Raw genomic sequence first — 12,673 nt, forward strand, 5'->3', positions numbered from 1 at the left:
CAATGAAGGTTCAGGTTATGCACTTGTCAAATGTTATGGGGAGTTACCTCCTTCTGACTACTTGATCTGAAAGCAGACATACTTTCAACAATGTGTCACACCTCCTTCAAGGTAGTCACGCAAGTTTGTAAAGTACGGATCATCCAACATTCATGTTTCCTCACCAAGAACGTGAAAGAATAACTCTTCATTTGATAATGTGAGATGCCAGGAAGTGCTAGTTGAGACTATATTCTATTTGGCATAAACAGCCTGCCCTATTTTTTTTTTAAAAAATTGACGGATCCCCGTCAAGCAATAACAGTGAATGATAATTCTTTTCTTTTTTAAAAATCTTCATTTAAGATATATGAATTAAAAGATAGACAAGAAAGGAGCAAATATAAGCTTGAGTGTATTGAAATAAATAACAAAATAACAATACATGGTACACTGACAGGCAATTGGAAGGCACACAGACTCTTAATAAAGTGTACATAGGACTGAAGACTCAATTGGTGTTATTGTCTATTCATTGGAACCTGTCTCAACAACATTTTTATTTACACCCTACTGTTTACTTATCTAGGCACCTAGAGAATTAAATGGTTTACCAGCATGTCAAAAGAAACAAGGATCTTAAAACTAAAATTTTATTTTTTAAGTGAGTAAATCAGTTTTAATCTTTGTCCTTTCAAACATCATTATATACCCAAATTTATGGTCATCGTGGTTTGTGTGGGTGTTTGATGTTCAAACTAATTCTATTAGAACAACTCCACCTAAACAATACTCAAAATTAAAGCGATTATTGTCACCCTTGAAGACAATAACTGAAACACCTCATCTGCACATCACAAACAATCTCAACAATCTCAAACTTGAGAATATCCAGGAGTTATGCCTTTCCCCCTTTAGATGTTTTAGATTATAGATTCCATAACCTCTTACCACCGGTCGTCATGGTTAGGGCTTTTGGGGAAATGAAGCTGAGAATATTTGGAAAGTCAAATGTTCAATCATATCTGTATTCAGTCTACATCAGTAGTTCTCAACGTGTGGGTCCCCAAGAGTTTTGGCCTACAACTCCTAGAAATCCCAGCCAGTTTAAGAGCTGTTAGGATTTTTGAGAATTGAAGGCCAAAACATCTGGGGACCCACAGGTTAAGAACCACTGGTCTACATGTTTGAAAAAATTTGGAAATAATAAGACTGAAAATTACGCTTATGTAACCCCAAACTATCTAGATGTGCTGGAAGTTTCTGTCCAGCAACATCTGGAAGGTCTCATGATTCTGATGGAAATAGAGTTCACCATCAATTGTCTCCTTTGTTTTAGTTGGACATGCTTGGCATCAATGCCATTATATTTTTAGCCTTGAAATACAGAATTTGCTGCTTTGTAAAGAGAGCAAAGGAACAGGGAGGTGGAACTCTTACTTTCCTCCTATAAGGGAGTAACTCTTTTAATGAATTGGCAGAAGGAGTCTTCTAACAATGTATGGGGGAGCTGTGTGTTGACCAATGAAAGAATCCAAGATTACGTAGCTAATTTCAATTCCCTGTAAAGACAGAGTGATATCTTCATCTTGATACTTGTCACACAGAGAAACATAAAATACATACCTGAACTATAGAACTAAAACTGTGCAAGTTGTTTCTTCTCCACAGAAAAGCACTAAGATTAGGAAAGCTAGGAAGAGGAGGAGAACAAAGTGGATCTAAAGGTGCGTCTACACTGCAGAATTAATGCAGTTTGAAACATGTTAACAGTTATTGCTCAATGTTATGGAACCCTGGGATTTGTACTTTGGTGAGGCACAAGCACTGTTTGGCAGAAGAAGGCCTTGTACAATTCCAATAATCCCATTACATTGTTTCTATGTTCATTTTAAAGTGTAGATGAACCCCCACCCCCCACTTTGATGTTTTTAGAATTTCTAGTGCCTGTCTTTACTACCAGGTTCCCCACCAGATATTGGACTGCAACTCCTATCATCACACAGCATTGAATATGCTGACAGGGTTGATGGGAGTGACTGTCGAAGAACATCTAGAGGCATTTGTGATTGTGTGCTTACCCATTATTTGTTTTGTTCCTGCCCAGAATTCAATTTAGGGCGCCCGCATGCATAGGCTTCCTAATGGGATGTTAGAATGAGACCATCAACTGAAGGCATTTAGCATCTCAGATAGAGATCTTTCAGGCTAACTGCTATTCAAGCTCTTTTTAATTACTAGTGACTTTTTGAGAAATCCTTCATTCTAAATGTGTGCCCCACTACTGAAATATGGCTTTTCCTTGCTCCACTGGCTGACTGCACAGGGAGGTCTTGCATCAAGATCATGTCTCACCTTGTCCCAGAAAACCTGGATAGAAAATGTAACCATGATATAGTTTATGATTTTGTCATATGGCAGACTGATGCCACTGCCAAGTATACCAGGTCACAGCAATTCATCACATTACTGTTGCAATAAATAAAAACGAATGGAAGTTTCTTTAAATTCCTATTCTCCAGGTAGACATAGTGTCACTCACTACCTTTTGGGATATCTCTTCCCATCTAGAGAGGATTTTTCCAGGCTGTATGGCCATGTTCCAGAAGCATTCTCTCCTGATGGCCATGTTGTATGGCCATGCTTCTGGAGCATGGCCATTCCACCCGGAAAACTCACAGCAACCCAAAAAGGGTGGTTTTGAATATCAAGGAAGGCAACATTCTTTCCTCCAGGTGCTAATGTACTATAGCTTCCACACTACCTATTCTTTGACCATGTTGACTGGGGACTGTGGGAGTTGTAGGACAAAACTTCCATAGGGTGGTAAGATGCTAGCAATATAGGGTGAATTACAATTCCCATCATCTCCTTGTCACTGCTGACACTTAAGAGGAGTTGCAGTCCAACAAAATCAGGATGAAAAGTCTCCCCAGTTTTGATCCAAGGCAGCAAGAGAAGAAGAAATAACTGAAGCAATAGCCAAAGTTCTTGTACAAGCAGCAAGCTGCAAACTCCGCGTATTGGCTTTTCTTACTCAGGCAAAGATATTTTGGACTACAATTCCCAGAACATCCCATCCAATATGATAATGGGTGTGCCGACTGGGCCCTTCTGTGAACTGGATTTCCTGCAGTCACATTTTCCAAGCTCTTGATTCATTGATGAATTAGGGTGAGGCCTTGAGAGTTGGTTGAGGCAGGTAAACTATTAACTAGTGTAGATCAGCTTTTTTACAATGATGGATCTTCAGACACAATTGGAATACAACTCCTGTCATCCTGAGGAACCATGGCTAATGAAAGCAGTGGTAGTTTAAAATCTGCAGGCGTGTGTCTAAGGGGTGTCTTAGATCAATGCTGCTCAAAATCCATGGACCAATGTCAGTCTGTGGTGAGTTTCCAGTAAAACAAGAAACAGTTGTAGTCTATGGACACAAATATTATGGTAATCCCTGGCACGAGTCGGGAGGAAGCCTGCTATGCTCCATATCAGACAGCTTAAAAACCAATGGTTTAGATAATGGACAGGGATTGTGTAGCCCTCTAGATGTGACTGGTCGGCCACTTCCTCACCTCTAGTTCTTAGGGATTAGGGCTGGCCCAGATTCACTATCTTTCATGAAAAAGATCTGCCTTACTTTGATTATTTTGCAGTCCTTGGTGGTATCCAGTACTCTACAATATCATTCAACAGCTACATTTTTGTGAAACTACAGAAATCTCTCATGTGCCAGAAAAATGACTGGGCTAATTAAAGACTAAGGATTAACAAAAGGTATTTTAAAGGGTGGGAACTAGGTAAATCAAGTGTACTTATATGGAGGTGAGAAAGCCAAACCTTCTCAAATTCTTTGGTCTGTACAGTAACCTGTGTTCCTATATCCCCCAGATACTGATGGATTTGTTATTGTAGTTAATATTCACAATTACCTGCAGAAGAAAGATTTATTGTGCCACTTTTGTGCTCCCTGGCGCCAGAGTTATGTTCTAAATCCAGAAACAAGATAAAATTTCTCCCTGAAGTGGTGCATGAGAAAAGGTGGAGCTGTGACTCACACTGGAATCAGCTTACTGTGGTAATGCCAGGTAAATACATATTCAGAGCAAAAAGCTTGTCCTTGACAGCTGATGAAACACGCTTCAGAATACCTTGAGGGTAAAAGTGACTCCCACCACTCTGTCCCTCTTTCCACTCACTGCCCCATGCTTATCCATCTCTACGCTTGAGCTATTTAGGAACCAAGAAGAAAAATGGAAGAGATACCAGGCAACAAATACATGCAGTGTTGAAAAATGCACTCCAATTCTAGGAACCAACCTTATCTTTTTCAGTGTTTTTGATCACAAAAAGGGCAAAATATATTATATAATCATGGCCATGACAAGATTCCCAACTGTTGGTCAATGGACTAATGTCAGTCTGTGGTGAGTTTCCAGTAAAACAAGAAACAGCTGTAGCCTATGGACACAAAATCAATGGGATTTAAATCATCCATGACTGACAACCCCATTGATTTCAGGGGTTTAGCTCATCGTGCCTAGGGACAAACCTTTAGCCAAATAGCAATTTACTGGCACCAAACGAGAACTAGGGTTCTAGGTAGATTTCGCGTTGTTGTTTATTTGTTCAGTTGCTTCTGACTCTTTGTGACCTCATGGTTGTATTTGGTTGTTATACAGTCTATCCCAGCTCCTTCAAGGTCAAGCCAGTCAACCCCTCTTCCTTTTTCCTTCCACTTTCCCCAGCATCATTGTCTTCTCCAAGCTTTCCTTTCTTCTCATTATGTGGCCAAAGTACTTTATCTTTGCCTCTAATATCCTTCCCTCCAGTGAACAGTCGGGAATTATCTCTTGGAGTATGGACTGGTTTGATCTTCTTGCAGTCCAAGGCACTTTCAGAATTTTCCCCCAACACCACAGTTCAAAAACGACTATCTTCCTTCGCTCAGCCTTCTTTATGGTCCAGCTCTCGCATCCATAGGAATGCCATTGCTTTAACTATGAGGACCTTTGTGATGTCTCTACTTTACTATTTTATCGAGATTGGTCATTGCTCTATTCCCAAGAAATAAGCATTTTCTGATTTCCTGGCTGCATCTGTGTCTGCAGTAATCTTCGCGCCTAGAAATACGAAGTCTGTCACTGTCTCCACATTTTCTTCCTGTATTTGCTAGTTATTGGTCAGTCTGGTTGCCATAATCTTGGTTTTTTTTAATGTTTAACTGCAACTCAGCTTTTGTACTTTCTTCTTTCTCCTTGGTTAGAAGACCACTCAGCTCCTTCTCACTTTCAGCCATCAAAGTAATATCATCTGCATATCTAAGGTTGTTAATGTTTCATCCAGCAATTTTAACTCCAGCCTTGGATTCATCAAGCCCTACATGTTGCATGATGTGTTCTGCATACAAGTTGAATAGGTAGGGTGAGAGTATACAGCCCTACCATACTCCTTTCCCAATTTTGAACCAGTTTGTTGTTCCATGATCTGTCCTTACTGATCTTATTTGGTTGTTATACAGATTCCTCAGGAGACAGACAAGGTGGCTTGGTATCCCCATACCACCAAGAACTTGCTAAACGGAATAACCCATCTGATAATTTTTTTTAAAGCTTTACAATATTTGGCATGTGGGTAACATCTCTATTTTGGAAGAGCATTTTTTAAAATGGGGGAGAGGAACGTGAAACCAAACTCCAATACTGTTGACAAAACACTCCATGCTTTATTTTTAATTTAAGATTTAATTTTAACTTAAGCAATGGGCATTTAGCAGGTTCCAGTTGCTCCCACACTCTGAGGGCTCTACATGTTTGTTTCAACAGGTCTCTAAACTTGTTAACCATAGATACTCTATAGGAGCTTTGGTTTGCAAAAGGGCATTTTAATTACATTACCAATTACAATAGAAAATCCTAGCCTTTTTAATCTGTTAATTAAGTGCACAAGATATACAATTCAACCAAATCTTCTCCTAGGTTGCAAAGGTGTTGTAATCTGTACATTAGAAGAAAACAAGATATTAATTCTTCACTCCTCCTTCATATGAAATAAACTCGAGATGTTTGCTATTTCCACTTAATAGTTGAATATTGCTTGAAACGTTTTGCCAACAAACCCAACAAAGCAAGAAAGTGTCAAGATATAAATCAATAATGTAAACCAGCTATTTGAGACATTTGCACCTCTGTTTTTCTTCAGGACGCAATTACATCCTATTACTTTGTTCACTCTGTAACATCTTACCACTGAAATATTTCATGAAATTTCAAACGGATTAATTTGAACAGAATATATAAAAAGTATAAAATCAGCTCAACTTCACTGGTTTATTGCTAGATGGGTGATGCAAAATGGAGTGGCAAAAGTCTTGATGGAATGACACCTTAAGAAAGCTCATTTTCATTAAGTAAAACTGAACCTTTTCCACCTGCAAAACAATTCTGGACTACAAAAATTGTAATGCAAGTACTTAATGCCCTTATCAATTTTTTTCATATAGTTAATGCAGACTTCAAGCTTCTGGCTCATATTTGTGGAGAAGGAACAGTCAGCAGACCAGTTGGCTTGATTTTGTTTATGCCTCCATCCAGAATGCAGACTCTTGGATATTTGATTTTCACTAGATGTGCTGCAAACTGAAGCAGAAAGATTCAGAGTCAGAATATTACATGAAATCAATATATGCATACATACTTTATAACTTATATTGGAGGAAATATAAAGAATACAGTGGTTCCGCAAAGTGGTTGAGGGATTTGCTGATAAAGTTTTAATGGCTATTTTAAGGCCTGTCCAATAAACAACTATACTAGAACCATTATTGCTTTTATTCTCTCTGCATTTGGAAATTGAAGTTCATGTGTGTTATAAAGATTACATCCTTATTAGCAATTGTATGTATGCAAATGACAAGAAGAAGAAAAAGCAAAAATAGCCTCAGATTTGAAATCTTTTCTGGGATCACGCACCAGCTGAAATGTGTACAAAAGTTTCTTAAAAGAAAAGGAAAGTAATTTCACTTATCTTTCTGCATTAAAAATGGGCTATGAAATTCTTATTATGTTGGGAATGGGATATAACTAAGTGGCAGAAGGTGGGCAGTTTTAATCTTGTGGGCAGAAGGTGCCAGTTTTAATCTTTGCCCCCCCCAACCCCCAAGGTGAGGGGAGATCAGGTGCAAGTAATGGGAATATGACCTTGAAAGAATAGTTTATAGACAATACTTAACCAAGTAGATAACTGTGTGAACTGAGATTGTAATTGCTGCAAGCCACATCACATAGAAGTGGAGGGTGATGTTGGCACTGCTAGTCACCATTATGATTTCAACCACAGTTTGTCAATATTTTCTCTTCCCGAAAATGTAAACAGTCAGTCTCCTCTGTTCTTCTATCAGTAACTTTGTCCTTGACATCAAAACAGTGAGGTTTGCTTGTGCTGACTACTACAACTGGCAAAACCAGCTCTGAGTATTCCTTGCCTAAGAAAAACCTATGAAATTCATAGGGTTGAACAGAGACAAAATGGGGATCTGGATGTACAAATTGAAATGTTTGTTTTTTTCTAGCCAATATATTTTGTGAACCTACACAAACCTGTCTTATGTTTTTCATGTTGAAGATAGAATTTTAGTACATGATCTAACTTCATTTTATTTGTGTAGACAATGACACTGTTTTGTAATGTCATTGTCTATAAAAATGCTTGTGTTACATGAACTATTTTAATGAAGACCAAATCCAAACAATAACTTGCATGTCTCCCCATCCAAGCTGGTGCCAAATTAATACAAGCTGATCAAAAGAAGATCCTGTCTAGTGAGGCAACTCCTTTATAGTCTTCTATGGAAGAAGACTAAAATATATGGGTAAGGAACATGCTTCTTCACTCTTTGGGAAGAACTCTATAAACTTTCCCTTCACATTATTTAAGCTTTCCCATCTCTAGAGCTTGTCATTCTTACTGGTGTGTTGAGACTGGTGTGTCTATTGTTGAATTCCTTGTTCCTTCTTTCATAACTTGCTATGATCATCTTAAAAATATTGTGTTTTTCAATTCTTTTGTCCTAATGTATCCTGTCTGTGACCTTCAGTCCTCTAGTCCCATCATTACTGAGCATCTCCTTATCCCTTGCTGGGAGCTGCTTTCCAAAAACACCTACATGATGCTACCTCTCGTCTTTGACACAAAATCTTTCAGAAAACCCATTAATCTTTATATCTCAACATTATGTATGCCAAAGCATCTATAATTAAAAATAAAAGCATCTCTTTCAGGCAATAACTTCTGCCCATTCTTCCAGTATTGCATTAGAGACAGTAAAGTTTCTTGTATAATGCTTGGTAAAGTTGAAGGTGGCAGGAAAACAGCAAGAGCACATTACAGGTAGATTGACTCAATGGAGGAAGCTGTAGCCTTGGGTTTCCAAGACTTGAGCAAAGCTGTTGCTGTTGGGGGCTCCTGCAGGTTTCTCATTGATAGGGTCACCGTTAAGTCAAAGGTGAGCCGATGGCACAAAGCTCCTTTAGGAAGGAAGAGAGCTCTTGCTCTCTGTATAACATCATGCACACCGATTGTGTTACACAAGTAAATGACACTTGTGTATATCATTTTACTTAAGTACTAACGTGACAGGACAGTAAGTAATACATTTATTGAAAATATTTCTGCAGCCATCCATATCCACATGTAGTTACAGTACTAATGTCATGAAATAGTAGGGGCATCACTAGGAAGCTGCTGCCAAGTCGCTGCATTTGTGTAGATGAAGATTTCTCCCCCCAGAAATAGAGAGAAAAAGAGAAAAGTGCCTATTAATAACCTTCACGTGAAATGCCAACCCCCCCCCGCATCATATTTCAAAAAATATTGTACAGCTGCGACTCTAAATTCTACTTATCCAAAAAGCAACTTTTTGCGTGTTGCAATATTCTCTTCTAACTCAAAGCCGATAAATCTTGTGCCGCCTTGTTCTGTTGCAATGCCTAAGTCATCACAACATAGTAAAACAAGACTTTCATTGAAACTTTTGACAAATGACCCCTTTAAACTTCTTGATAGGACTGAGAGGCTATTACTGTTGTCATGCAGGGAGATCCATAGCAACCCGGCTGGAGAGGATCTGTGACAACATCTAAAATAGTAGAGAAAGAACAGTGATTCGGATGAATTGTTTCTAGTTTGCTAGCTGGGTGGTCTGGGGCAGCAAAGAATGCTAAAGAGACACCAAATGGCTTAAACTCAAAAGGGATAGAGTAGGAAAAGTGGCACTGAAGTAGGGGGTCTTGTACATAAAATTTGGGAAGACATTTATTGATGGAAAAAGAAGACAGATAAAAGAAAATACACAGATATATGCATACCTCCTTCTAACCAGGGAAAGCATTGGATAAAATAAAAGAGGAAGAACATAAAATGTCAGTCAACTTTATCCCAGCCCAAATGCAACCACAATTCTGAGTTCCATTTAGTGTATTATGCAATTGCACCAGATAGGCAAGGTACTATTTGACATATCAAATTTCACACAATTATCTGTCTTCTGTTTAGGAAATCATCTGCATCCTCTGTGCAGCAGCAGTGCGTACATGCAATGAATGAACAACCAGACATATGTCACAGATTACAGCACGCATGCCAGTTATTTAATGAATACGATATTACTTTGAACTAAGGCATTCTTCAAAGGAAAGCTTGGAAAAAAATTACTTTTGGATCAGAATTTCCAGAATCCCTCACTAGTCATGTTTGCTGGGGATTGGGGAGAAAAGGTCCAAACACTTTGAAATTTCTGTTTCAAAATTAAATGCTGATGGAATGAATTTGTACTAATCATATAGCAAATATTAATTATACAACATATTCCGCACATATTACAGTTTATGCAGTAGAACATCTAATCTGCTCCAAGGGTTTTAACAACCAAAAAGATATCACAGGGGAAACAAAAGAAGAAAGGAAGTGGAGAGAGCAATAAACAAGGGAGGAAAAACGTGCTTATTTCAGCTACATGTACTTAAGCTTAGCTACTTTTGGGAATGAGAAATACAGAGTTGTGCCAAAGGCTGCATTTTTCTTTACTTTTTACCCATGCTACTAAATTACAGTCACCAGTATTACCTTAATATTTTTTGGCAAGTTAAACATCAACAGAAACATGCAATTAACATGCAGAGACTGAAATCGGAACTCAGCTAAGATGTTTTCTAGGGCCGCCTGATTTCTTATCCACAAAGCCACAATCTATGACAGTTACAGCAAGTCTTTCTTCCAAAAGAAAAAGGTTAAAGGTTGTTTTTGGTATGTATATGGCTGGAGGGAAAGAGAAAGAACAGCCACTGCAAATATTTACAAGGATTTCTGAAAGGTTCTTTTGCAATGTGGGTAGGCCATGAAATCAGCTTTGGAAAAACGTGCTCTCAGTTTCACCATAAACTGGAAGAATGAAAAATGTTGAATGAATGATATAGATATAAAATGATTGTGACTAATGATAATTATACTTTAGAGGCTCATTATAGGTAAAGGTAAAGGTTTTCCCATGACATTAAGTCCAGTCATGTCTGACTCTGGGGGTGGTGCTCATCTCCATTTCTAAGCCGAAGAGCTGGTGTGGTCCGTAGACACCTCCAAGGTCATGTGGCCGGCATGAAGTGTTGTTACCTTCCAGACGGAGCAGTACCTATTGATCTACTCACATTTGCATGTTTTCGAACTGCTAGGTTGGCAGAAGCTGGGAGCTCACCCTGCTCCTTGGATTCAAACTGGTGACCTTTCAGTCAGCAAGTTCAGAGCTCAGCGGTTTAACCCTACTGTGCCAGCAGGAGCTCATTATACATACATATATATTTTTTTAATATTTTTTCCAGTCAGTATTTCAATTCTATCAAAGACATGAGGCTTTTGGTTTCTCAAGAGCAAAAGCTCTCCATGCCATGAACCTCCCATTACAAAGGAAGCCTTGCCTCTGTTTATGTATTGTCTGTCTCTGTCTATCGTATAACAGCATTGAATGTTTCCCATATCTGCTCTGAGTCCCCTCGGAGAGACAGAGCAGAATATTAATAAAGTATATGATGATGATGATTATTATTAATTACCAACTACTATACCCCCCAGGTATTATTTCTGAAAATGTTCTTAGTGCTTACTCTTAAAGAAAGTATCTGTCTATCTATCTACAGTGTGTGTGTGGATTGCCCATAGAATAATAGAAAGATGAATGTGAGTGCAACAGGGAAAAAAAAATAAAACAAAGGAAGAAAAATGAGAGTAAAATATACACAAAAATTACAAATGAATTATTTTTGTCAGTATCTTCTTATTGTTTCATCCTTCATATGAAAACAGTAGTTTAATTCACACACACACACACTTCAAACTGAGCAAATACAAAATGTATAAGAGTATGGCAGCACGAAATCATTCCAAAACTTCTTGCCTTAAATATACTTCTCTGGCTGTGAATTTATAGCTCAGCTCTGACTATTTATATTATACTCATGTATCAGAAGCTAAAACCCTTTGTTTACAGCTCGACTGTCAGCCTTCATGTTCCTTGATAGGTGATTTGCCAGATTATGTTTATACCAGACCACCGACAGCAGCAAAACCCCACATTTTTCAAGTGTGTTAGTACATTACACACATCATGCTCTCAGTTTGTATACAATTGAGATTCCATTAAGAGAGAAAAAAATTCTGTTTGGCAGTTAATGGACTAAAGCCAAGTCCTTATGTTTAATCTCTCATGCAGACAAGTGTACAGCCATGAAAATAAAGCTCTTGAAAGAGGGTTGGTAAAAAAACACATGGACACAACAGAGATAGTACTTCTCTATATCATGCCTTTGGCCTTAGGGTTTAATTAATTTTACATTAATCAACTCAGTAATAATGCATACTGAATGCTGGTGAGATAAAATCTTCATGCAAACCGTCCAGAATGAAGTCAACACATCTCTCCTTGTTGTACCATCATTAAATCCTATCTTTGAAATTCTCAAAAGTTGCCTAAAAAGAGTTGAAAGCAGGAGGGGCTTGTTTCTACCTGTTAAAACATTATAAAATACAAAACAAAACCTTACTCCAATTAAATAACTTTAAATGTGGTCAGTTTTGCCTATATTGATTGGTATGTCCTTTGGCCATGGAGAAAGAACAAATATCCATAGCTAACTTGGCCCAAAGTAAAGGATAATTGGTTTTGTAATCCAACTGAAACTGGGAGGCTAAGGATAGCTTGTTAAGATAATGATTACAGTGATGATTATTTTACATACGACTGCTCAAAAATATTGGACAGTAAAGATCCACTGACAAGTAAACATGGAATAAGCCCAAAGGTTTTTAAACAGTGATTTATTGCTTAGAATAGAACCACCCTTGAAATATCAGAGCAAAGATGGTGCAAGGGAGCAGTGTAGGTTGAAAACACATTTCTGTTCGCTCAAGATCAAGGGAAAATTCCTTACATACTCAGCTAGGAAGGAATGTACACATTCCACTCCATAATTTCAAGTAGAAATGACAGGTAGGAGAGTCTAACGCACAAGAAGTTTAAAGATCCCATTAATCTACGCAGATGGAAAATATGATAAGAAGGCTACCATGCCAAGCATGCATCAAGAGACAGCTTTTCTATATCAATTATTTTATATTTAATTCAAATTATAGCTCACATTCATTATTT

At 38.0% G+C, this 12,673-nt stretch overlaps 1 protein-coding gene across 1 annotated transcript in view; it reads right to left on the minus strand.

Annotated features, from left to right (window-relative positions):
- Nucleotides 1-5,682: 5,682 nt before the first annotated feature.
- Nucleotides 5,683-12,673, minus strand: part of TBCK (TBC1 domain containing kinase) — a 109,413-nt gene continuing 102,422 nt past the window's right edge. Inside the window, exon 26 of the mRNA XM_060779127.2 lies at nt 5,683-6,617. Within this exon, the coding sequence (XP_060635110.2) occupies nt 6,507-6,617 (111 nt within the window). The 3' untranslated portion in view covers nt 5,683-6,506. The remainder of the gene's footprint in view (nt 6,618-12,673) is intronic.

This window comes from Anolis sagrei, chromosome 5, assembly GCF_037176765.1.
Source record: "Anolis sagrei isolate rAnoSag1 chromosome 5, rAnoSag1.mat, whole genome shotgun sequence".
Lineage (NCBI taxonomy): Eukaryota > Metazoa > Chordata > Lepidosauria > Squamata > Dactyloidae > Anolis > Anolis sagrei.